We start from the raw sequence: 24,107 nt of genomic DNA, 5'->3' as shown, positions 1-24,107 counted from the left end.
AAGAATTTCATTCAATTTTAATCTACTCCATTAACCAAACATGCTATTAGTGATTTAATTACATTTGTAGTCCGATTCAAAAGCCACTTGACAAATTCCCAAAATTCAATACCCACATATCAATTTACAATTCAGTTGTAATTACATTGATTTTAACCACCGGAGTAAAAACAGAAAATGGTTTTTTTTTTTCCCGGTGCATTAATGGAATTTGTCGACAAAATATCCAGCACAGGAGCACAATCTGGTACTAGAAACATCCGACCATTTGCTTTCTAGGTTTCTGTTGTTCCTCAAATAGGGCCAGAATCCATCGTTCTGATGAATCCGGGTACCATTTTTGTTTGCTTTTAAATTTTCCGCGGTGTATATTGCTTTCTTTTCTGCATTTGATCAATGTCAAATATTGTCATTGGGATTTTGTTTTGTCAATTTGATAGATGGTATGCTATTTCTTGCTTTGATTTTTATTCATGGGATTGAAACTTTATCTTCTGATGATCTGTCTAGATAATATAGGTTTTTGCTGAAAATTTTTGTATTGTATGCCTTTGTTTGAGGATTGATGATGCCCAATTTTGTTGTAGCTGTATATAGAAACCATTTGCTTCCAATAGAGGAAATATGAATGAAAATTTTGCCCTAATTCATGGGAGATTCAGAAATTTCTTGGCTGGGGTTTCACTCTCTCTCTCTCTTTTTTGGGTGAGAGGAAATCGGCAGCAACTACCCGAGAATATGAATTGTGTAAATCCCGCATTGTGACCCTAGCTAGCGTTGCACATAGCTGACCGACTCAAACAAAGAAGGCCAATAGGCCGCCCTCGCTGGGGTCAAACTTGTCACTTTGTGGTTACCATTTACCAAGTCAATAGTCTGACCAACTTGGTTGAGTTATCCTCGGGTTTCACGCTTTCATGATGATCATAGGTCCTCTGCAGCTTGATTTGCCCTGAAAGAAAAGTTTCATTATTTACTTGGATTTATTTGGAGTATACTCTTGAATTGGCAACTTTACCACATTCTCTCTCTTTGTTCTGTAATCTGTATTCTTGTCTTTCTCTGATCGCAGGGCTCTTTACTTTTGCAGGTTATAAAGCATAGTTTTACTTACATATTTATTGTTCAAGAAAGAGTGGTCAGAGTTTCCATTGGAGAGAGGGTGCTGGTTCGCATAGCCACGAATGCTGCGAGCTCAGGATCCTCTCTCAGTTTCCCTGAGTTCCGTTAGGTGTAAGCGTTGCTTTTAACTTATGGCGTCTAGGAACTGTGAATGATCCTGGAAGGAAGTGTTTCGAGGGGGATTGTGGTAGATTTCAGACGGTATCATGGGTGCTTCTTGTTGCTGTTTGCGAGATAACTTGGATGATTTTGCAGATCCTAACAGCTCGATCTATAGGAATTGTTTCTGCCTGCAGTATTTTGTCCAGAATTTCTTCCATGTGGTATAGTTTGGTTAACTAGCTCTCTCCGTTTGATTATTTGAATATTCCTGCAGTAAATAGGATTCACAACGGAAAGAACTAAAGCTAAATTGAACTTCTGCAGTATACATCACTTCTTCATAGTGGAGAACACCATGCCATATCTTCGTCCACCCAAGCGACAGCGTCTTTGAGCTCTATTGCATCGCGTGATAACTCTCTGTCTGAAATGTACTGTTCTCCTCCGAGACCGTTGCCTTATGATGCTGGGCATAGATATTTCCACTTACAACAGAATGAATTGGTCTCGGGAAGGGAAAAGGGGTCAAGTCACGTGCCCGACTCCGAGCCATTACAACGAAGTGATAGTGATGATGATGTGGAGTTTCCGAGTACAGGAAACAAATGGGATGAGTCTTGTGAAAAAAAGGGATCAAAAGAGGAGGACTACTCTAGATCATCACTGAAGCCCTCAACAACCGAGCCAACAACTGGATTTGCTCATATCTATCCTTCTTCGGATGATGAAGATGTCTGCCCAACATGCCTTGAAGGTATAGTTCTGCAGTTTTTTCCCGAGTACTACTGAATCTGTTACAATGCACTATCTGTTCATAACTACTTTCTCAACCTGCTGAAGCTAGGGGTGACCACGGTTCGGTTCGAACCGTAACCGTTACTGTGCTAACCGAACTTGAACCGTCCGTACGGTTCCGGTTCCGGTTCCAAAACCGAAACTCTAAGGTTCTGGTTCCGGTTATAGAAAATTAGGAACTGGAACCGGACGGTTCCGGTTTGGAACCGTAAAATTTAAAATAAAAAAAAATTAAAAAAAAAAAAATGGCCAGTGGCCTACTCGCCACATGCAACAAACAATATACACATACCATACAATTTCTTTTTTTTTTTTTTTTTAAAAAAGAAATTCCGGAACTGGAACCGCCGGTTCAAGAACCGGAACCGGAACCGTGGTCATGCCTAGCTGAAGCACAATGATGCCCCCATTGAGGCTCGAACCTATGACCTCCCAATTGGGAGAGCCACTTCGTGCCACTAGACAATTATTCTTTGTAGTCCTATTATGATTGCCAAAACCCAACTTTACTCTAATAACAGCATAAACGATCATATTTGCGTTTGAGGGTACTGCAATATCTACACGTATTTCTTCTACGCTTGTTCTCACGCGTGTTTATGCATCTTTTCTACCCAGAATATGATGAAGACAACCCAAGAATAATCACGAAATGCTCTCATCATTACCATCTAAGTTGCATATACGAGTGGATGGAGAGAAGCGATACTTGTCCAGTTTGTGGCAAGGTAATCTTTCTTATTTGTTGATTTAATTTAATACATCACATGTATGTTTTTGAAGGCAAATAAAACTAGTAATCATAGCGGGGGAATCTGCTAACATTCCTGTCGATTTTGTGTTTGTAGGTGATGGCATTCGACGAGAGGATATGATCTTACTCGAAAGAATTTCAAGTCATGGATGAAACCAGTAACTGCTAAAGATGCAGCCCAGAAAATGAAAGAGAAAGAAGAGAGATTATGTAAAGTTGCTGTAAATATCTGAAAATTGTTTATATAAAGTCAATGTGAATATTTGAATAATGTGTCTTGTATATTGAATATGTATGAAAGCAAACATTGAACATAAAACTTAAACAACAATAATATATTTTTTGATTTGATCATAGGTTTTTTCAACTAGTTAACTGAGACCACACAACATTTTCATTTGGTTAATACGCAATAAGATCAATCAGTTCATAGATAACTAGTGAATATGAAGCGTGATGACGGGTGTCACAACTCAAAAGTCATATGAAATGATATCGGGTTTCGTAAAATTAGCATTTTCCATATTTAAAAAGGCATGAAGTAAAGATCTAAGAATCATAATATCCTGATACAAAATACTGTGCCAAGAACTTGTTAATTACATACACAATCAACTTTATTGGCATCAAGTTAATGGCTGATAAGAATGACAGCTTATTTCACAGGAAAAAAAGCCAGAAATTTGTTGTGGACAAACATAGAGAACTTGCATCTTTGATCTCAACACAACCTCTCAGACAACTTTAGCTAATTCAGGCTGTTTGAAAGGCCTGCAGGAAGGTCTCAGGAGGCTGGCCACCACTCAGCTTGGATTTCCCATTAATCTGCAGATAGATATATATAGATATATTTTCACTAATCTCGTGATCGTTAACGTATCGAGGTGCCAAATGATGTCATTAGACTAATTGTACAACATACCACATAATACGGGACTCCACTGATATTGGATGAATATTGTTGCAGTTCTTCATTAACCTTGAGCCATTTACAGATCACTTCAGTCATGGAGTGAATGGGTAATAGGATAAAAGGTTAGTTCCAGAAGAAAAACATATATATATATACCTCCTTCAATCCATTGTTTGGATCCTCGAGAAACTCTTCTGCTCCTTCAACCCCGACCTTTCTAGCAGCTTCTTTGAGAAACTCCCTTAAAAAACAGACAACTTGACATCAAACAGAAACCTAAGAAATCTCGTAGGGTGGTACTAGGCGGATATTAGTCAGTCAACTAGGCGGCCTAGGTGCCCGAGTCATCCAACTTGGCCGAGTGTTTTTTTAAGGTGTACATTGATGTATTTTTCTTACTATTATTCAATGTTGAAAAAAATCGCTAGGCGCGATTTTTGCAACACTGCTATTATTACTCGTCCGCCTAGGCGGCATCTAGGCGTCGAGTGCCCCCGGGCGCCCGACTAGCACCTAGCGCCTTCTACAGCATTGAATGTAACATAGTAGACTGGATCAGACTGTAAAGTATAACTAAGTTACATTGTCGAAGGGAGAACATTGTACTTACTTGTCACCTATATACTTTCCCTGCGTGAAATAGCCAATGAAAAGCTCCTCGACAAGTTTGTGTTGCTTATCCTGGCCTTGTTTTCCCGCAAAATATATGAGCCGGTGACTGTCCAGAGTGTTTCCCCTGCCCGGTCGAGACATAAACAGCAGAACAAACATAAGTGATTCTCGTGTGTCCCCGTGAAAAGGTTTAGAAACAAAATAAACTCACGTAAGTCCAGATGTGTCATATTCCATCCCGAGACCCTTGAAAATCTGCACATTGGACATAATCATAATGAGTAACAGTGATTTACATACTGTAAAGGATACTTGTTAAACAACAATCGAAAAAGTTGAATAAGAAAGAAAGAAGTTGAACCTCAGTCATTCTCCGTCCAAGCTGTTCACTTCGAGCTCCAAACTTTCGCAGATAGAACTCTTTCTTACTAACACCTTCTTTGGGCGCAGAAGGATCAAGAAAATAGGGATGCCATTTGATCTGCAAAATGGAACTTCACCAATCACCGTAAGGAACAAGTTGAAATAGTAGTTTTTCTTTTTAAAGAAAAGTTGAACGGCACCTCAAAATCGTACTGATCCTTGGAAGAAGCTATAGCTTTATCGAGGTTTCTTTTCCCAACAAAGCACCATGGGCATACACTATCTGAACTAATATCAATATGAATAAGCTTCCTCCCACTGCTGTTAGCAGATGATTGAGCCATGAATCTGATGCAAAACGAGCAATCGGGTCAGTAGTTGCTAGAAGTTTATAACCAAACCTTAAAGCCTCCAAAACAACTTGGGCACAGAAAAAAACTTTTCTTTTTTTGCGACTTCAAAACTGGTTGTACCCAAATTGACTACACAGTTGCATAAATAACACCCGGTATATCCATCACTATGACACTAATCTGGATGCACACATTCAAGAAAGCGGCCTATTTGGCATTCTTGATTTCAGCCAGTTAGCTATGAGCATCCTAAATTGATTTACCTCTTGTAGTCCTTTGTCGGCTAGGATAACAAAGCAGATTTACCCGTACACACCCTCGAATAGCAGCTACGGGTTTCCTCGTCATTGAGGAAAAGGTCTAGATACTCATGATTCATGAAGAAGAACACATCTAATCCAAGTTTGAGTTTTTAATGTTCTATTAAGCATATATGTCCTAAACTACAAAGACAAGAAAGCAACAACATCATCCGAACAACAGTTAGTCTTGTCTGCAAACCTATCCTACCATGGATGTTGGATTGAGCTGTCTTCCAGTTCTTGAAAATTAACATTTCAGAGATGAACTAAAAGACCCTGAAACCTTAATTTCTCTCTGGTCGATTCCCTTACAGGGCGGGATAAATCAAAAGAATCTAAGAAAGAAAGCATACGAAACCTGAGAAGTTCAAGAAGAGCCTAACCTGGGAAATCGCGAAACCTGGAATTTCTGTAGAGACACCAATCGCATGCCACTTCAAGATTTCAAGAATGAACCGAGTATCAAGTTCTTGATCCTATTTCGACTATATATACACGCCCGTCCCGCAAAACCCGCGTTTTTGTCCGACAGCACGTCTGAAACTGCCAACGGAACGGGAGAAATTTGCAGAGAAGAAAATCTTTCAACTACCCCCTTCTCCCAAAAGTACGTCTACATTGTTTTTTTTTTCTTCAATTATTATTAATTTCTATAATATTCTTCCACAAAAAAAAAAAAAAAAAAAAAAAACACGTGAGAACTTTCGCCACGCAAGCCGTGATATCACCATGAGCTGTATAGGTATATCTTTGAGGGAAGACTCACAAATATTGCTTAAATGTGTTTCTCCATTTGTGTTTTTTACTCGTAAGAAGGCCAATCCCGGTGTCTTACATGTAACATCATATATTAATATTTTGACTGTATGGCACTCCAAACTTGTTGTCTAGAGCACACTTATAATACTTCCTCCGTCCCATTTTATGTGTCTAATTCGGTTAATGAGACTTGACTGAAGTTATTTTTAATTCAATTTTTCATAATATTTAGTTTAATATTTGACAGGATAATAGGGCTGGCACCCGACCCGGATCATAAGTGTGCATCTGACCCGGCACCATATTTGACCCGACACCGCATGGATGCTCCAACAGTTAGAATTTCAACAGGTATCACATTTATTGTCATTGAAGCCACCATTGATGCCACCATTGATGAGAGAGAGTTAAAGCCTCAACGCCTCATTCATGACTCTTCATATTCTTGCCGTTAGCTCAGCTCTCAAGGATGTCTCTTCATGTTGTTACCGTTAGGACCTAGCATAAATAGAACTTCCCTCAGTTGAGCAGGACGGACTGTGCTTTCTATACTGAGACAAAAGGACAATACAACTATTGTTACCCTCTTTTAGCATTATTATATTATTATTTACCGGTAACGTTATTACCGTCATTGGTGCTTTCATTGAGAGCCTGAGTCCAATACTCAAGCAGGCTACGACACACACAACTCATTCCTCTTTCAACAGCAAGCTTGAAAGAATGGTGTCTCGCAGTTCCCACGGTTCCCGCAACGTGAACAATGGCAATGCCTCAGGTGACCTTCGGGACCAACTCACCAACAATCGCGGAGGGGACCTCCGAGAACAGCTCAACAACGGGAGGCCCGGGGACCTTCGAGACCAACTCAACAATGGAGGAAACCTTCGAGACCAACTCAACAATGGAGGGGACCTCCGAGACCAGCTCCACAATGGAGGGGCGAACCAAGTCGTGAACCTCCAGGCGACCATCCAGCAAGCGGTGGCGGCGGCACTAAACCAAGTGGCGGTGGGACTACAAGGCCAAGTGCCCCCGCCGCGGCCCCAGGAAATAAGGGTGGAGACCCAAAGAAGTGGACCAGCCAGACGACAACCAGGCCCTTCCCAATCTGCACCAGAACGATTGGGACAAAGGGCGCCCGTGCGGCAAAGATTATGATCACGGGCCGAGGGATCCTCTACTAGAGGTCCTCGCCAACACGAAAACAGAGAAGCCGAGAGATCACCCACAGAGGAGGTGGGCGAGTCTCGGGAGCCGACCCCACGCCAACACGTTGATGAGTCGGCCTTACGTCGACACTTGGAGGAGCGACGCGTCGAAGAGCCGGCTCCACGACGGCACTCGGCGGGGAAGCGACGCGTTGATGAGCGGGTTCCACACCGACACATGGAGGAGCGGCAGCCGGCCCCGCACCGGCACCCTGACGAATCAGCCCTGGTCGAAAGGCTGCAGAGAAGGATCGAGGAGTTAGCAAGAAGGGTTGAGGCACGGGAGCAGTCGCCGGAACCCGAGGTACGAATGGCAGCACCGTTCTCCCCAAGCATCATGGACGTACCTCTGCCGAGGGTTCAGGTTACCCGTCATCAAGGCATACACAGGAGCCACTGACCCACGTGTCTACATGACTAGGTACAAGGCTGCTATGGTGATGATTGGGGCAGGGGACGCCATCATGTGCCGAGCGTTCTTGTCCACCCTGGATGGAACGGCCCAAGATTGGTTCAACACCATCCCAGACGGGTCGATCCAAAATTTTGGAGAGTTGTCCAAAAGCTTCCTGACATACTTCTCTGGTAGCATACAACGTAAGAAACTGTTCTCTCACATGTGCGTAGTAAAGCAAGATAGAGGCGAGAGCCTAAAAAACTTCCTGATCAAATGGAAAAAGGAAGTCAATAATGTCTACGACTTCGACTCCAAGGCGCGATCCCAATATTTATCCATGCATTAAGATCATGGTATTTCCACAAGCAGCTGAACGCCCACCACCCCCGCTCTTACGAAGATCTGATGAGGACGGCTAGCCGCTATGCCGAAACAGAGGACGTCGACAGGAAGAAGAAGGACGAAGAGGATGGTAGGAAAGGTGGGAAGCCTGGGAAAGCTGGTCCGCCCAGCCAGGCACCACTCTCAAACCACCCGACCGCAGGGAAGGGCCGAGACTACGAACGACCTCGACTGGTCCCCTTGCGTAATTTAACTCCTCTTACCCATCCCGTCAGTGTCATTCTAAAGCAAGCTGAGGAGATGAGAATGGTAGAATTCCCCGAGGAGTGCATGAAGGTCTCCCCAAAGGCAGACCAAACAAAGTACTGCAGGTTTCATAGGCATGCCGGACACGATACGAATGAGTGTCACGTTTTGAAGAGACAAATAGAAGACCTCATCCAGCAGGGCTACTTCCGACATTTCGTCAAGCGATCCAAGCAGCAGCAACAGCCGCAACACAATCCACAAAAAAATGTCTGGATGAATGAGGATGGCACCGAGCCGTCCACCTCAAACGCCAAAAAAAGAGACCACGACCAAATATCTGAGCAGAGTGATAGCGAGAAAGAAACTGAGGTGGCGCCCAGACGACAAAAGAAGCACACCATACACTTTATCTATGGTGGACCCGCAGGGGGCGACACGCCCGCAAAAAAAAAAGAAGTGGAGCCGACAGATATACGTGGGAGAAGTGGTGAGTCTTCCTAGAGAAAAGAAACAGAGACAGGAGGCCATCACCTTCTCTGATGATGACCTCCCAGAGGGCCCGCTACCCATCGTGACGCCCTGGTGGTTGAGATGGACGTCAACGATGTCATTGTCCGCCGCATCTTAGTCGACACGGGAAGCTCAGTCAATGTGATGTATTACGATGCCTTCACCAAGTTAGGGATACCTAGGAACCAACTCAAAGAAGTACGTACCTCACTCTCTAGATTTACGGGTGATTCAGTGGAGACGGAGGGGTCGGTGGCCTTACCAGTGGAGATAGGCACGAGCCCTAACATTCGGAAACTTGACATGGAATTCATCGTGGTAAGACTCACTTGTGCGCACAACATCATTTTGGGGAGGCCGGCACTGGAGGACCTCAAGGCCATAGTGTCGGTGGAACACTTGTGTATGAAGTTCCCTACTCCGAATGGGATAGGGGTCGTCAGAGGAAACCAGCGAGCAACCCGCAGTTGTTACGTAAAAGCATGCAAAAAGATTGGCGGAAAGAATCCACAAGTCCACACCATTTGCAAGGATGATCGACCGGGTACGGAACTCAGAAAATTTAATTAGATATTATCAGTAATACGTTGAAGTCGTGGCCCGCCCAGACCTGTAAACAGTATTTAGTAATCATGGTCCGCCCAGGTTACTTCGCTCTCAAATAAAAAGGTTTTCAAAACCACCTTCGATCAACCACGGCCGTCACTACACTCTAAAAATAAAAAAAAAAAAGGCCGAGGTGCGGTGCCTCGATTAAAAAAAAAAAAAAAAAAAAGGGGGGGGGGGGGGGGGGGGGGGGGCGGGCGGGCAGCGTTTCAGCCACAGGCCGAGGCGCACGCCTCGGCCAAATGCCTGAGGGCGCACCTCAGCCCAAGGCCGAGGCGCACGCCTCGGCCACTCGAAAAAAAAAAAAAAAAAAAAAAAAAAGGGTCGAGGCGCACGCCTCGGCCAAGTGGTCGAAGCGACGCCTCAGCCACATGGCCGGGGCACACGCCTCGGCCAGATGGCTGAGGTCGCGCCTCAGCCCAAGGCCGAGGCGCACGCCTTGGCCTCCTGGTCGAGGCGACGCCTCGGCCACTCGAAAAAAAAAAAAAAACCACTCGAAAAAAAAAAAAAAAAAAGGGTCGAGGCGCACGCCTCGGCCAAGTGGCCGAGGCGACGCCTCAGCCACCCGGCCGAGGCGCACGCCTCAGCCACCCGGCCAAGGCGCACGCCTCTCGGCCGTGGCCGAAGCGCAGTGCCTCGGCAACAAGGCGAGGCACCCGCCTCAGCCAGGCTGAGGCGGCGCCCCAACCCGAAGCCGGCCCACGCCGCAAAAAAAAAAAAAAAAAAAAGGTAATGTTAACCGCAGAAACCGACGGATGGTGACAAGAGCTGATAGAAAGGTGCTCAAATTGCTCAGGCAGGAAGGGATCTGGAAAACAAAATCGCATATCCTAACTCAATCAGGATGACACAGTATCACCATTGATTCAGCCTTACTCCCAAGTCAACTCAAAAACATTCGTATACTCAGGAGTAGGGGGGACTGGTGACAGGATAATAGGGCTGGCACCCGACCTGGATCATAAGTATGCATCTGACCTGCCACCATATTTGACCCGACACCGCATGGATGCTCCAACGGTTAGAATTCCAACAGGTGTCACATTTATTGTCATTGAACCACCATTGATGCCACCATTGATGAGAGAGAGTTAAAGCATCAACGCCTCATTCATGACTCTTCATATTCTTGCCGTTAGCTCAGCTCCCCAAGGATGTCACTTCATGTTGTTACCGTTAGGACCTAGCATAAATAGAACTTCCCTCAGCTGAGCAGGACGGACTGTGCTTTCTATACTGAGACAAAAGACAATACAGCTATTGTTACCCTCTTTTAGCATTATTATATTATTATTTACCGGTAACGTTATTACCGTCAATATTAATATACAAAATTTATATATTTAGAAACTACACTAAAATGCTATTAAACACAAAAAAAAAAAAAAATTCAAATTTAAAAATAAGTAAAAAATAATTAAAAAAATAAACAAAGAAGAAATAGTTAATTTCACTAATGCATAGTAAGTAGGACAAATAAAATGGGATAGAGGGAGTATCATTTTGAAGTTACTCCCATTCAATCCACCTAATTGTCCCGTGACAAATTTTTTGACTAAACTGTCGACTACCCTATTCTGCTCTCAATAGATATGCTAAAAAATGATGTCTCAATTTTTTTGCTTTCCACATTCTCCACCTTTCAATGATGTTCCTCATCTAGCCATTTGGTTGATCATTCCCTTCAATCCAATCCACTCCACCACCTTCTTTGAATCGCATTGAACCTGCACCTTTGGCATCCCTTTTTTTCACACCCAATCGTATTACTTTCTAACTAAAAATAAGCAAGTAAACTACCCCTTAATAAACTTCCCATCCCTCCACTATTGTGGCGTTTGCGGCCGAAATTTGACACCCAAATTCTCCATTTATTTCTATTCAATAATGTATAGTTAGTAAATCCTGCTTTGAGAAACTCATAACCACTATAGTATTACTTAATTGAACTTAAATGTCCTGTTTGGTAAACGACTGTTAGCTGATAGCGGTTTGATATAATTTATTTTTTCAAAAAGTTAATTGAAAAAGCTGCTTTGAGCAGCTTTTTGAATTTTAGCATTTTGAAGAATTAACCAAACACTTATATTAATTTTTTAACCAAGTTAAACACTTAATAGTGGTCAAATAAGTCAAAATTGACTGATAGACTAACTATTTTACCAAACAAGGCCAGAATCTAATTTTGTGATTAACAATATAGTCTTACCAACTTGATTGGGGTAAATATTCAAATTTTATTTAAAATAAAAAATAAAAAGCTTTTTTTTTTTTTCATTTTGTAAAATAATATTTAAAGGTTTGAGTGTCCCAATTGTGTTAAAAAAATTTCTCAACCTACTGAAACACGAAGAGTCGTATCTGTTCATATACTTTTTCAACCTACTAAAACACGAAGAATTAATAACACCTTCACTGAGACTTGAACTCACAACCTTCTAAATGGAAGTCCAACCCGGATACCATTAGACCACATAATCTTGGTAAAAGTTGGTAGATGTTAGTAATTTATCTTTTAATTCTAAAAAAAATGTTATTTTTGTTTGTTCGTCTTTATCATGTATACAAGTGTTTGAAAAAATAGAGAGTAAAATAAAATCGCTTAATGAGCCAATTAATATAATTAATTGTACGTCTAACTGAAAAAAGAAAAAAAAAACATATAACCTCTTAAATCGATAAACAAATTTAATTGAATCCAAACACTACATATTTAATATAATATCACTAATTTAACTGATAAGTTAATTATATTATCAAACATGATAATATATACTAATTTATTATGATCATTTGTCGATTAAAATTACAAGGATGTGCCACTCTAAAATTAAACTAGAAGTAATGGCAATATGGCATTTTGAAGTAAAATAAAGTCAAAAGTATTAGCCATAAAGTATCTATCTGTTATTTCTACGTTGGTGCGCGCTGCAACCGCAGAGCTTGCTTCTTGTTCCCTCCCAAAATCTTCGGAGCTCAACTATTCACGCCAAATCCCCAGAAAATTACTCTCTTCCGTTCCCCTCTCAGATTCAATCCTTCAGTTCGCTTACATTTCCCGGGCAAGAATCGATCAAGATCAGTCGCGTTGGATTTAGGTTGAATTTGAGGTTCCGAAAATTGGAAAAAAAAAAAAATGGATATTGCCGAAATATTCGGGGAGTCTAGGACGACGAGTCTTCCGACCAAGAGCGCGATCTACGTGTGGGGCTACAACAAATCGGGCCAAACGGGTCGGAAGGGCAAGGAGAGGAGCTTGCGGATTCCCAGGCAGCTGCCGTCCGACCTATTCGGGTGCCCGGCGGCTGGCGGGAATTCGCGGTGGTTGGATATCGCTTGTGGCCGCGAACACACAGCCGCCGTCGCCTCCGACGGGTCTCTCTTTACCTGGGGTTTGGCCCTTCATTTCATTTCATTAATATTGTACTATTTTCTCTATTTGCCCCACTCCGAGTAACTCGGATAATTCTTCTTCGGTTTCGCATTCTTTAATTGTTCTTAAAGCTAGCTAATTATTTTTCTTTTAAATTTTAATAAAAAATTAAAAATAAGTATGTTGAAAGCCTCATAGAAATTGTTAGTAGCTGGAATTTTTTTGTGGAAAGATTGCATTCGTCAATAATTCTTTCACTGTGATTCAGAAAGTTCCCATTTTTATGCCATGTCCATTATGGAATATGGAGCAGTTCATATTAAGTATCTTCAGATAAATAAATAAATAAAGAGGGGAAAAGAGTAAACTTGGCCTGGTTGCTGTTGAAGGAGTGGGCATTGCTAGAAAAATGGCTTCTGAGAACTAGTCTATGAAGGAATGCATTGAGCAAATTTCGTTCTTGTGAATATTTTTACATCAAAAGATTTACTTATGTTATGCAATTTTGTCATTCCTAATAGGGACTAATGAATTTGGCCAGTTGGGTGATGGAACGGAAGAGGGTAGGAAACACCCAACCAAAGTGAAGCAATTGCAGTCTGAATTTGTTTTGTCTGTTTCCTGTGGAGCACACTGCACCGCTGCTATTGCAGAGCCTCGTGAGAATGATGGGTCCATGTCAACTAGGAGACTCTGGGTCTGGGGACAAAACCAGGTCATGCTTGTGAATCTTTGAGATCTCTTCATTTGTTTCTTTGTCTCTTCACACTCACACATGCTGTTTCATTTTTTTCTTTCTCAGGGGTCCAATCATCCACGTCTATTTTGGGGTGCCTTTTCTCCTGATGTGGTATGGACACCATACTCTTTTTTTTTTTTGGGAACTATCTCTCTCTCACTCAAACACCAGCACAAACACACTCTCTATATTATGGAGTTTTCATTTATTTCCACAATGTGCCAATTGCCAAACCACTCCAATTTGTTTGACCAATACAGATTATTCGCCAAGTTTCATGTGGGGCTGTTCATGTTGTGGCTCTATCAGAAGATGGTGTACTACAAGCATGGGGTAACTTCTGTAACATTATTTGTTATGCTTGCATAGTTTATTATCTGTGATTTATCTGATTCGCTGAAACTCATGGCTTGAACTCTAACTTTATTTCTCATTTGGTTTTACAACTTAAGAATGGAAACTAACTATCAGACTCTGATATTGTGGAAAGTATTAATTAGAACTCTTAATGATTCGGCAAACCAGGCTATAATGAATATGGTCAGCTTGGCAGAGGTGTTACAAGTGAAGGCCTTCAAGGCCCTCGTGTGATTAGTGGGTATGCTAAATTTCTCGATGATGCCCCTGAGGTTGTGAAGATTACTCAAGTGTCATGTGGGGAGTACCACTCAGCAGCTATATCAGAAGAAGGCGAGGTGTAAGTGTTCAAAGATCCCCCAGTATACCCAACTAATCTGGAGTCTAGCCACCCCATTTTTGGAATAGTTGATGGATGGCAGATAGTGATAACATAAGATGCATAACAACCCCTCTAACTGACAAATAGGGATTAAGACAGCAAGCATTAGATAATATAAGTAGAAAGGTAGAGGAAGAAAAAGAAAAGATGGAAAGCTAAAACATTGAATTTTACACAATTGGATTTTGTGCTATAGATTTGTTCGGTTGAAGCTTCCCAATGGAAATGGTTTCTAGTAACACAGTGGAGAATCATATTCTCAATGGGGACAATAGAGTTTTTTATTGACATTTGTCATGCTGATCTATCATCAAAGCACCTTTCTGGCTCAGATCAGAGAGAGGGCATATCATATCCCAGCTTGACTTGGATATCTAATAAAAGTGGATTTGTGTATACGCTTAGCTCCGAGTTCCATTCTGAATTTGAAAATTGAAATAGAAGTTGCTTATTTGTATGTAGTTCTGTTAATGTAGAGACTAGATAGAGTACTTAATAGTAAGTTAATAGAAAATACTTGGCATATTTTTCTCATGCCAATCTCATTTTCTAGTCTATTAAGTTTCTTTGATTTTTCTTTTGTTTCCTTTTTTTGTGGTCAAGATCAGCAACTTGATATTGATTCAGGAAAGCACCCAGCTTTTGTGACAATGTTGATAGCATAAATTTCTTATGATGGGGAATAGAGGATTTTGCCTTCTTTACTTACTGTAATGTTTCGCTGTTTAGAATTTGCTGTTGGTCCTTGCTACCTAGTCTTTCCACTTTGTAAGACTCCCCTGAATTATCCAAGCAATTACTTTTCTGTAAAGCCCTATATATGCTGCTTTGCTAGCGAAACAAAATCTTATACAGACAGCAAATGAGCTTTGGATCTCTTGAATATTTTTCTTCAATTGCTATATGATATTAGATAAGTATTCTTCTTCTTGTAATGATTTAATCCAATGTTGCAGCTACACTTGGGGACTAGGAAGTATGGGCCAGCTTGGGCATTGTTCCCTCCAGTCTAGTGATAAGGAACTTCTACCTAGGCGTGTGGTTTCCCTTGATAGCGTATTCGTCAAGGACATTGCATGCGGTGGTATGCACACATGTGCTCTGACCACTAAAGGAGCTCTTTATACCTGGGGTGGAGGTCAAGTTGGGCAATTGGGCCTTGGGCCCGTATCGGGATCTTTCTCTTGCAAACTCAATGAATCAGATGTGATGCTTAGAAATATACCTATTCTGGTTATCCCAGCTGGTGTGCAACTTGTCACCTGTGGACATTCTCACACTTTAATTTCTACCAAGGATGGAAGAATTCATGGATGGGGTTACAATAGCTATGGTCAAGCGGCTAATGAGAAATCCACATATGCTTGGTATCCTTCGCCAGTTGATTGGTACGACCTTCCTAAACTATTTGCTTCAAATCTATAATACCTGTTGATAAATTTTCTAATTTTCAAGCATTGTTTTAGGTGTGTTGGAGAAGTCAGGAAGCTGGCAGCTGGTGGCGGCCATTCTGCAGTATTGACGGATGCATGTTCCTTGAAGGAGTTATGCGAGTTTCGACTTGCTGAAAGTGTCACTCCTGCTAATGCTTCTGAAATTGAGGATGTTGCTTCAAGAACAGGGTCTGATGCATTAGCTCGGCTCTGTGAAAGATTAAGGTATTGGTTTGCATGAAGCTTCTTTCACCATCACTCTTTTAGTATAATATATGCAATGCTTCTATTTTCAGTCATGACATTTTGTTCGGCCTTTCATAATAACACCCATGTGTGACAAGGAACCGTACTTGGTTAACCATTTAGGACTTTGCTCCTTCCAAATTTAACGATCACACCTTCACTGTGTGTATTGATACTGCACCCATAGCTAAGATTTATGCTAGTATTGGAACTTTATTTCTTCTGCACAGACAATAGAGATCTAGTAAAGTTCAAGACTAGCAGAAATCATTCTTCTGCACACTATTGTCGACTGCCTTTCTTCTGTCCTTTTAACGGTAATAAAAATACCCAAGGGGGAAAACATCCTCACTCACGTTGCCATTAAACTCTTTCACTTTGCTAATCCAAACACCCGACTTATCATGGGAGCTAAATAAGTCTGCAACTTTTCACTTGCAGGGAGCAAATGCTTGATGGGGATGATCTGAGCTACAATGGCGATGAGTTTGATTGATCTATGAAACCAGACATAGTAGAAGTGTAATATATCATTCATGAAGTGTATTACTATCAATTGTATCTACCTGACTTGGGGATATTCTTGCTGTAATCCTACTAAACTGTATTATTTTAGAAAAGTGAAAATTTGTGGATTTAAGCTCAAGAATATAATGCTACCTGAATCTTAGATCACAAATGTGCAAATCTCTCAGGACTTGTGGTATTCATTGCTAGCTTTTTACTGAACCCCTTATAATGGGGGAGTGAGATTGCAGCTAGAAAGCACAACTATGCATGAACTTGGTTTACTTTACAGATTCTCAACAAGTTTCAGGCTTCAAAGATAAATATATTGTGGCGTAAGAATAAATTAAGAGCTAACCAAGGGCCAACAGAGTCGTTGTAGTATAGTGGTAAGTATTTCCGCCTGTCACGCGGATGACCCGGGTTTGATCCCCGGCAATGGCGAATGGTTTTGGAACTTTATTATTGGCTTTTCCTTTTAAGGAGAGCATAGTTGAACTCGCATAATGAGTAATCAGTGCCGCAATGATGTACATAGAGGGATAATATTTGATGAAACTTCTATCCATTCAAGGAAAATGATCAAATATAGACCCCTAAATTTTATATCAAAAATCAATTAAATACTTAATTTTTAAAAAAGTGTAATTAAACTTTGAATCATGTTATTTTCATAAGCAGTCATTTTCATTTCAACAAAAAATTCGACCAATCTCCGGCAGCAATCACTTCTAATCATCTTTTTTGGGAGAATTTTTTTATCCTCTTCTCCAAGAATGACCACTTATGGTTGCCTTCTTCGGAGAAAACGCCATTTTCTGGTTGCCTTCTCCTAGAGAAGGCTACCATTTGGTCGATATCATGATGTTTTTTGAAAAAATTTCTCCAGTCAACAGTGTAAAAATTTGACATATTTAACAAAAAATAATATATTTGAGGGCTTAATTGTACTGTTTTAAAGTTTATGTGCCTAATTGACTTTTGATGTAAAGTTTAAGGGCTTATTTGACCATTTTTTCAAACCCAACAGGGTAGCTCAAGTGGCAAATGAGCTCTCTTTGTAGAAAAAAATTTTGGGATAACCCGGATTCGATTCCCACAAGTGACAATTTTCTTTGGGCAGCTCCTGTGCCGAAAGACCCGAATCACATTGTGATTTACACACACACACACACAAAAAAAAAAAAACAATAAAGATTAGAGAAGGCAAAAAAAAAAACAATAAATCTCATATAGTAATAAATTGCTTTAAATTATGCAGTAATCATATTGTGATTTACACACACACACACAAAAAAAAAAACAATAAAGATTAGAGAAGGCAAAAAAAAAAACAATAAATCTCATATAGTAATAAATTACTTTAAATTATGCAGTTTATTTGGAATATATGAGTTTAATGTTTAATTTGATGCATATTCGTCCTAAGCATTATATTAGTTCCTATTTAAGTTGGACTTACGCATAAACTTTAGTCGTGGTAGTGCCTGAACTTAAACACATTTAGTCCGCTAATTTAGTTCACCATTTGAGCTTTAATCATAGGTGAACCCTACAATTTTCTGGTGTATACCCTACAGTTTTAGGTAAAAAAAAAAACAATAAAGATTAGAGAAGGTGCTATCAATAATCGAATTGGTGATCTTCTATATGAGAATAATGTTTCACTCACTTAATGAACTAATATATATATTCACGCATAAGTAAAAACGTTCTTAAAAGAATTGTTTCAAATGTTTCTAATTAAGACCTCGATAAAATTAATCTTTCTCTTACGAGGCAACCCATGAAAACATACAAAAGAGGATTGTGATGGCAATTTGATCCCAAACGGCTGACTATGGATAACTTCAACAACATATGTTTGTTTGTATTGTTTGTTTTATTTGCCTCTCACGAGGGTAGATGTGGCTGACTGCACAAACCATCAAAGGCTAAAGTCTTGCAAAGGGTAGTTAAAAAGTCGATTTTCAGGCCATTGTATTTGGCTTAAATAATATTACAACACCTTTGATTCACAGAATGAATTTTGAGGTAACAGAAATACTATTACATAAAGAATGGAATAGACAAAGAATAGAATAAAATAGAAATTGTATTCTATTGTTTGGTTCGTGGAAGGAATAGACTTTAGGAATTATATTATAGTGTTTGGTTGATTTAAGAAATATAAATGAAATATGTTTTAAAAGATAAATACCCTTATAAAAATATGTGATGGTGACGATGGCGGCGGCGGTGGCGATGGTGGTGGTGGTGGTGGTGGCGGCGATGGTGCTGGTGCTGGTGCTGGTGGCGGTGTTGGGGTGGTGGCGGTGGTGGCGGTGGCGGCGATGGTGATGGTGTTGACGTGGTGAAATAGGAAATAAATTAATTGGGAGTAAAATAGGAAATATAAACTTTCCCTTGCATGGGGAATATGTCACTTCCGGGAACAATGTTTCTAGGAATACAAGTGGTTACCAAATAGAAGAATATGCCTATTACTGAAAATGCTATGTCATTCCAAGTCTATTCCGTGAACCAAACTGCCCATTAGGGATTTAGGGATGGAATCAAATCACAACACTAATTTAATTTCTCAATTAATTAGTGGTATATGATAATTTATTTATTTCGTGTTTAGCTCAATTCATTTTACAACACTATAATCTATATTTTACACTACAAGAAAAACAATAGGTAAAGAAAAGTCGAAGAGAATGACAAATGCGAGAGGAAGCGGACAAGGTAGAGAAAGGGGCATGCAATCATATTCAAATTCCAATTACTAGATGTCAGTCTCACTTGTCTTAGCTTGGAGTAGGTTTTCATCATGGTATGTAAGTACAAGAGTTTCTTGCCAAATATAGTCAACTATATCTCGATTCTTTTAATGTATTAAGTAATGAATATTGAATATAGTCAAATATATATACACAAAAAGTTTAAGTGCGTAAAAATTATCATCTTATAATGTTACAATATACTATCTAATTTAAAATAACTTAACTCTAAGGTGTGGACATGTGGGAGATTGATTCAGAGGTGGCATGGACGAATGGATGTGTGGCTTCACTGGTAATATTGGTAGTCATGGTGCGTTGGAAGTTAAGATTTGGCGAATCTTTAAGGGGCTCCAACTTACATAGGAGCTAGGATTATTGGTGGGTCTTAGTTGAAACCGACTATTGTGATGATTGTTGTGTTGGGAAGTGTGTAGAGGTTCATTTTGTAATCTATTGGAAAAATGCGGTCTAGGAAGACAATGAAAGTCGGGTCGACGCATGTCTCTAGAGGTCTAGAGAACAAAACAAAGTTGTGAATAAACTTGTAGCTAGGATCTTCACTCTTACGTGCTATTGTGCTAAATGTGTGGAATTAATTTCTCGATGAATCTTTGGATATCTTTTATAAGGATGAGGAGGATGATGGATTATGATGGATTGGATGGCACCAATATATCAACCAATTAAAAGAGGTAAATCGTATTAAAAAGACTCTTGATTATTTTTAATACAAGAATCATATTTTATCCACTTAACCATTTTTTTCCAGGCGTGGCAATCCTTTTTTATGTGAATAGGCTGATTCTTGGAAAAGTCAATCCATTTATGTATTCAAATTCGTCACTAAATAAATGGAGTATTTATTGAAAACAAACAAAACAAACAAAATGGAGTATTTATTACTCTTTCATTTTTGTACTGTTCCATTTGGACGATTTTCATATTCCAAGAGGGAGGCTATGAATTTTCAATATGTAGATTGGTTGCATACTTGCATATGACCCCTTTAAATGAAACCACTAATTGCATCATTTCATATGCACAAACACATTGCTCCCAAATCAACTTTACTATTATCTTAGACATTGAAGAGAGTAAGTCCCTCATGAGTTCCCAACTTTCATTGTCAAAATCAAATGTGTCTTTATCTTTGAGTCTGTCTCCTACTACTACTAGTACTGATGGTGCAATATGTGATGTCTTGAAATCTGAAAATAATGGTATTAAACTCATCAAATTGTTGTTTACTTGTGCTTCTCATGTTTCTTCCGGTGATCTTCACCAAGCTGATGTGTGTCTTCGACAAATTTTTCAGTTTAGTTCTGCCAGTAATGATTCCATGCATCGGTTGGCAACTTGGTTTGCTTCTGCCTTGGCAGTTCGATTAGTGAAGCGCTGGCCGGGTGTTTATAAGGCCTTGAATTGTAGCAGTCTAATGAAATTCGATCTTGATCGTGCACGGTCTATTTTCACAAAGGCCCTTCCCTATTTGGGCTTTGCATATGCAGTTATAAATAGAACTTTAGTTCAAGCCATGTTGGGAGAGCGAGTAGTCCATGTAGTTGATCTGGGCTCAAGTGACCCAAAATTGTGGGTCCCATTTATGAGAATCCTTGCAACTTCACCCGATGGACCTCCCCATTTAAGAATCACTTGTGTTAGTAGCAACAAGAATGCATTGGACAAACTTGGCGTGCGCCTAAAAAAAGAAGCTGAGCAATTAGACATGTCCTTTCAGTTCAACCCAGTCAACGTCCATCTTCGAGACTTGAATTTCAGCTCAATCGTTAAGGTAACATCAGGCGAAGCATTAGCTTTCATATCAGTACTAAATCTTCATGTCCTTTTAGCCGAGGACGACCGCATTGATGCACAATTTGGACTAAACAAAGACTCTAAAAACATTAAACATTGCAAACATGCTGATGAATTCCTAGAAAAGTTATGTTCTTTGTCACCAAAGTTAGTAATGTTGGTGGAGCAAGAATCTAACCATAACTTACAAAAATTAGTTGACAGATTTGTTGAGGGGTTACGATATTACAGTGCAATGTTTGATTCAATTAATGTTGCATTCAAGGGGGCTTTATGTGAGGAGAGGTTGTTGGTGGAAGAAATGATTGGCAAAGAAATTGAAAACATTGTGGCATGCGATGGTTTAGAAAGAGAAGAAAGGCATGACAAATTTGCTAATTGGATGGTTAGGTTGGGGCGTGCCAAGTTTAGACCGGTAAGATTGTGGGGTGACACTATGGATGACGCTATAAGGTTTGTAGAGTCGTATGGTGTAGATGGGTACAAGATTAGTAGTCAAAAAGGAAGCTTGATGATCGGTTGGCATGATCGTCCCATATATTCGGTATCTGGATGGACTTGTTTCAATTAGATTCATTTGTTTACTTTGCTTAATTTTGATAGATAAGTACAATATAGAAATGTGCTAGAGAAGTACATTGTTCATTGTTGTTTTTATTCTTGTTTTTTTTTTTTCTTTGTCTTATAAAATGATTAAATTTAATAAATTCCTTACGTCGTTAGGTACCGGTGTTTCCGTTCGACCTAAGTCACTATAGTTACCCATTTACAAGGATTGAACTTCTGATTCCATAATTGCTTTAACAATTGCTTACCAACTATCTAAAATTATCAAGTTAAAGTACTTTTTACTTGGGACTTTTCCACCGAGGGATTGTTTTTCCAAGTTTTAAGAATAACAAATTAATGTGGAGAAGAGATGCAATGAAAGAGAAAAAACAAGTTGCACTACCCTCAAATTCTGAAAATTGTTAAAAAAAATAAAAATAAAATGAAGCCCATTGCGCACTAGCAATCTAGCATTGTCCATTGAGTGATAGACTAATCTTAACCCCTCAGAATTCCTTGAATGTAAATATTGCCTACTTGACAAGTAAGTTAAGCTTGTGCGAACACACCTGCGTCTTTAGAAACTGACAAAAAAAAAAAAAAATCCACTTTTCAGATGCTCTTAAGTTGCAAGTGAAAAAAATTTAAGAGTGTTTCGCACTTTTGGTCTCACGAATATAGTGACACTGTCAAAATTGATCCACGACTTTAAAATCTTGCAATTTTAGTCCACGACTATTGTTTTTTTTTTTTTTGGCAAAAATAGTCCTTCCGGCCATTTTTCCGTCAAAATTCCATCGGAGGAAAATTTCTTCAGTTTTAGGAGGGCAAAAATGACTAAATTTGCCTAGTACGAAAAGTGCAGAATATGTTTTTATATAAAGTGTATTGCAAACCTGGAGTATTGATGTTGTTATTGCAAGCGAAATGTCAATTTTAGTCCTCTTAAAAATGAAGAAATTTTCCTCCGGTGGAATTTTGACGAAAAAGTGGCTGGAAGGACCTGTAGACACAGAAAATTTGAAGCCGACAAGTGGACCGATTAAATCATTATCAAGCCCAATTTCAAGGTTGATCATTAGTCCAATTTAATTAATTGGGCTATGATAATTAAATTAATTTAATTAGTCCAAGTAAATTTGATTTGGGCTATTGAATTAATTAATTAATTGGTCCAAGCCCATCTCATAATTGAATTATAATTATAATTATAATTTAAATATAATATGATTTTATTATATTTGAATTAGATAATTATAATTTAATTTGAATTTGAATTAGATGATAGAATAATGAACCTAGACTTGATTTTGGCAAGGTTCATTTTAGTAGATAATTAATTAATTTAATTAAATAAATATTAGTGGAATTTGTTGAGGGATTTTAGTTACAAACTTCACTATAAATAGGGCCTCAATTCCATTCTTCAATCACACCTTAAATACATTGAGAACAACTTGAAGACTTGAGAGCTTGAAGGCATTGAAGAACGTTTGACAACTTGAAGGCTTGAAGATTTGAGAGATCTTTTGAAGGCATTTGAAGATCTTGAAGAATTAAAAGCATTGAAGGCATTTTTTGCAGGTTTTAAAGATCTTGAAGCCTTTTTAGTTGATTGCTTCGGAGCTTGACGTTTGTTGTTGGAGATCACGCCGTTTGAATCCCGGAAGCTACGCCGTTTAAATCCCGGAGGCACGCGCCACTTGAATCCCGGAGGCTACGCTATTTGAATCCTGGAGGCACTTCAATAGATAACGACATTGAAGAACGCTTGAAGACTTGAACGCATTTTTTGTTGATTTTGCAGGCAATTTGAATCCATTGCATGGTTGATTATTTCTAAATTCTTGACGCTCGTTGTTGGAAGCCACGCCACTTGAATCCCGGAAGCTACGCCGTTTGAATCCCGGAGGCACGCGCCATTTGAACCCGGAGGCTACGCTATTTGAATCCCGGAGGCACTTCAGAAGACAACGTTAGTGAAGAATCAGAGGACTACATAGAGATTTTGTACCTGCACATTGAATTATACACACGCTGTACACAACAGATTTTGTGAATATATACAAAGTTTACATTTTTGTGTTTACAGATTTTGGCACGCCCAGTGGGACAGCTCTGCCTCTCATCTCTTCACTATCTACCTACATCAGCAAGCAACTGTACTAGCAATCGGAATGGCGTCAAGAAGCTCGATGTTCAAGAAGTCTTATGCCCAAGCTGCTAGTTCCAAGTCTTCATCAACAACTGGTTCTGAAGCTAGCCGAGAGACCGAAACACCATTAACCAGGAGCCGTGCAAGGAGCTTAGGAATGCGACCGCCGGAGCCTGAGTCAATTGTTCGACGTATGATTCAAAGACTCGAAACGGCCCCTACCGTCCCGAGGAAGTCTATTTATGTTGCAGGTCCGACTTCTTCAGAAGGAGCAGTTGATAGCGAGAAGTCATCTACCTCAGAAAGAGCGGATAATAGCGAGAAGTCGGCTACCCCAAAAGGAGCAGCTGGTAGCGAGAGTCCAACATCTCCGAAAGAAGCAGCCGATAGCGG

The 24,107-nt window shown here is 39.9% G+C and overlaps 4 protein-coding genes and 1 non-coding gene across 7 annotated transcripts; 4 read left to right on the top strand and 1 right to left on the bottom strand.

Annotated features, from left to right (window-relative positions):
- Nucleotides 1–214: 214 nt before the first annotated feature.
- LOC109189069 (E3 ubiquitin-protein ligase At3g02290-like) lies at nucleotides 215–3,127 on the top strand. Of its 2 annotated transcripts, none has more exons than XM_019339795.1 (5): nucleotides 215–331; nucleotides 1,091–1,445; nucleotides 1,549–1,978; nucleotides 2,638–2,747; nucleotides 2,868–3,127. In XM_019339795.1, the coding sequence occupies exons 2-5, from the start codon at nucleotides 1,329–1,331 to the stop codon at nucleotides 2,892–2,894; spliced, it is 684 nt and encodes a 227-aa protein (XP_019195340.1). In that variant the 5' UTR covers nucleotides 215–331; nucleotides 1,091–1,328; the 3' UTR covers nucleotides 2,895–3,127. The 2 variants fall into 2 exon arrangements, with proteins under 2 accessions (XP_019195340.1, XP_019195341.1); XM_019339796.1 differs by having other exon boundaries at nucleotides 324–443.
- A 146-nt stretch (nucleotides 3,128–3,273) lies between these two features.
- Nucleotides 3,274–5,931, bottom strand: LOC109189068 (uncharacterized protein YwbO). The gene is made up of 8 exons (XM_019339793.1): nucleotides 5,700–5,931; nucleotides 4,862–5,009; nucleotides 4,660–4,779; nucleotides 4,510–4,553; nucleotides 4,297–4,422; nucleotides 3,843–3,927; nucleotides 3,696–3,752; nucleotides 3,274–3,598 (listed from the first exon to the last, which is right to left on the bottom strand). The coding sequence occupies exons 1-8, from the start codon at nucleotides 5,744–5,746 to the stop codon at nucleotides 3,527–3,529; spliced, it is 699 nt and encodes a 232-aa protein (XP_019195338.1). The 5' UTR covers nucleotides 5,747–5,931; the 3' UTR covers nucleotides 3,274–3,526.
- Nucleotides 5,932–12,285: 6,354 nt separating this feature from the next.
- On the top strand, nucleotides 12,286–16,699 carry LOC109189066 (ultraviolet-B receptor UVR8). Of its 2 annotated transcripts, XM_019339791.1 has the most exons (9): nucleotides 12,286–12,782; nucleotides 13,285–13,478; nucleotides 13,566–13,613; nucleotides 13,763–13,835; nucleotides 14,028–14,199; nucleotides 15,198–15,629; nucleotides 15,708–15,899; nucleotides 16,362–16,442; nucleotides 16,616–16,699. In XM_019339791.1, the coding sequence occupies exons 1-8, from the start codon at nucleotides 12,527–12,529 to the stop codon at nucleotides 16,414–16,416; spliced, it is 1,422 nt and encodes a 473-aa protein (XP_019195336.1). In that variant the 5' UTR covers nucleotides 12,286–12,526; the 3' UTR covers nucleotides 16,417–16,442; nucleotides 16,616–16,699. The 2 variants fall into 2 exon arrangements, with proteins under 2 accessions (XP_019195336.1, XP_019195335.1); XM_019339790.1 differs by lacking the exon at nucleotides 16,616–16,699 and having other exon boundaries at nucleotides 16,362–16,566.
- Nucleotides 16,700–16,799: 100 nt separating this feature from the next.
- TRNAD-GUC lies at nucleotides 16,800–16,871 on the top strand. The gene has a single exon. It is a non-coding gene; the product is annotated as a tRNA-Asp (tRNA).
- Nucleotides 16,872–20,300: 3,429 nt separating this feature from the next.
- Nucleotides 20,301–21,581, top strand: LOC109188823 (scarecrow-like protein 3). The gene has a single exon (XM_019339460.1). The coding sequence runs from the start codon at nucleotides 20,301–20,303 to the stop codon at nucleotides 21,579–21,581; it is 1,281 nt and encodes a 426-aa protein (XP_019195005.1).
- The last annotated feature ends 2,526 nt before the right edge of the window (nucleotides 21,582–24,107 follow it).

Source organism: Ipomoea nil, unplaced genomic scaffold, assembly GCF_001879475.1.
Source record: "Ipomoea nil cultivar Tokyo-kokei standard unplaced genomic scaffold, Asagao_1.1 scaffold1509, whole genome shotgun sequence".
Lineage (NCBI taxonomy): Eukaryota > Viridiplantae > Streptophyta > Magnoliopsida > Solanales > Convolvulaceae > Ipomoea > Ipomoea nil.
The sequence above is the reverse complement of the archived record's forward strand: the minus strand, read 5'-3'. Positions and strand labels throughout refer to the sequence as shown.

Excerpts from the sequence above, each read along its gene's own strand:
- LOC109189066 (XM_019339791.1), top strand. The coding sequence starts at position 12,527 with ATGGATATTGCCGAAATATTCGGGGAGTCTAGGACGACGAGTCTTCCG. Across the intron at positions 13,614-13,762 it reads GTGCCTTTTCTCCTGATGTG|ATTATTCGCCAAGTTTCATG; the intron begins GTATGGACACCA and ends TGACCAATACAG. Across the intron at positions 15,630-15,707 it reads TATCCTTCGCCAGTTGATTG|GTGTGTTGGAGAAGTCAGGA; the intron begins GTACGACCTTCC and ends GCATTGTTTTAG.
- LOC109189068 (XM_019339793.1), bottom strand. The coding sequence starts at position 5,746 with ATGCGATTGGTGTCTCTACAGAAATTCCAGGTTTCGCGATTTCCCAG. Across the intron at positions 4,780-4,861 it reads AGGATCAGTACGATTTTGAG|ATCAAATGGCATCCCTATTT; the intron begins GTGCCGTTCAAC and ends TCCATTTTGCAG. Across the intron at positions 4,423-4,509 it reads TATGACACATCTGGACTTAC|GGGAAACACTCTGGACAGTC; the intron begins GTGAGTTTATTT and ends TCGACCGGGCAG.
- LOC109188823 (XM_019339460.1), top strand. The coding sequence starts at position 20,301 with ATGAGTTCCCAACTTTCATTGTCAAAATCAAATGTGTCTTTATCTTTG.
- LOC109189069 (XM_019339795.1), top strand. The coding sequence starts at position 1,329 with ATGGGTGCTTCTTGTTGCTGTTTGCGAGATAACTTGGATGATTTTGCA. Across the intron at positions 1,446-1,548 it reads TCCAGAATTTCTTCCATGTG|TATACATCACTTCTTCATAG; the intron begins GTATAGTTTGGT and ends GAACTTCTGCAG. Across the intron at positions 2,748-2,867 it reads CTTGTCCAGTTTGTGGCAAG|GTGATGGCATTCGACGAGAG; the intron begins GTAATCTTTCTT and ends TTGTGTTTGTAG.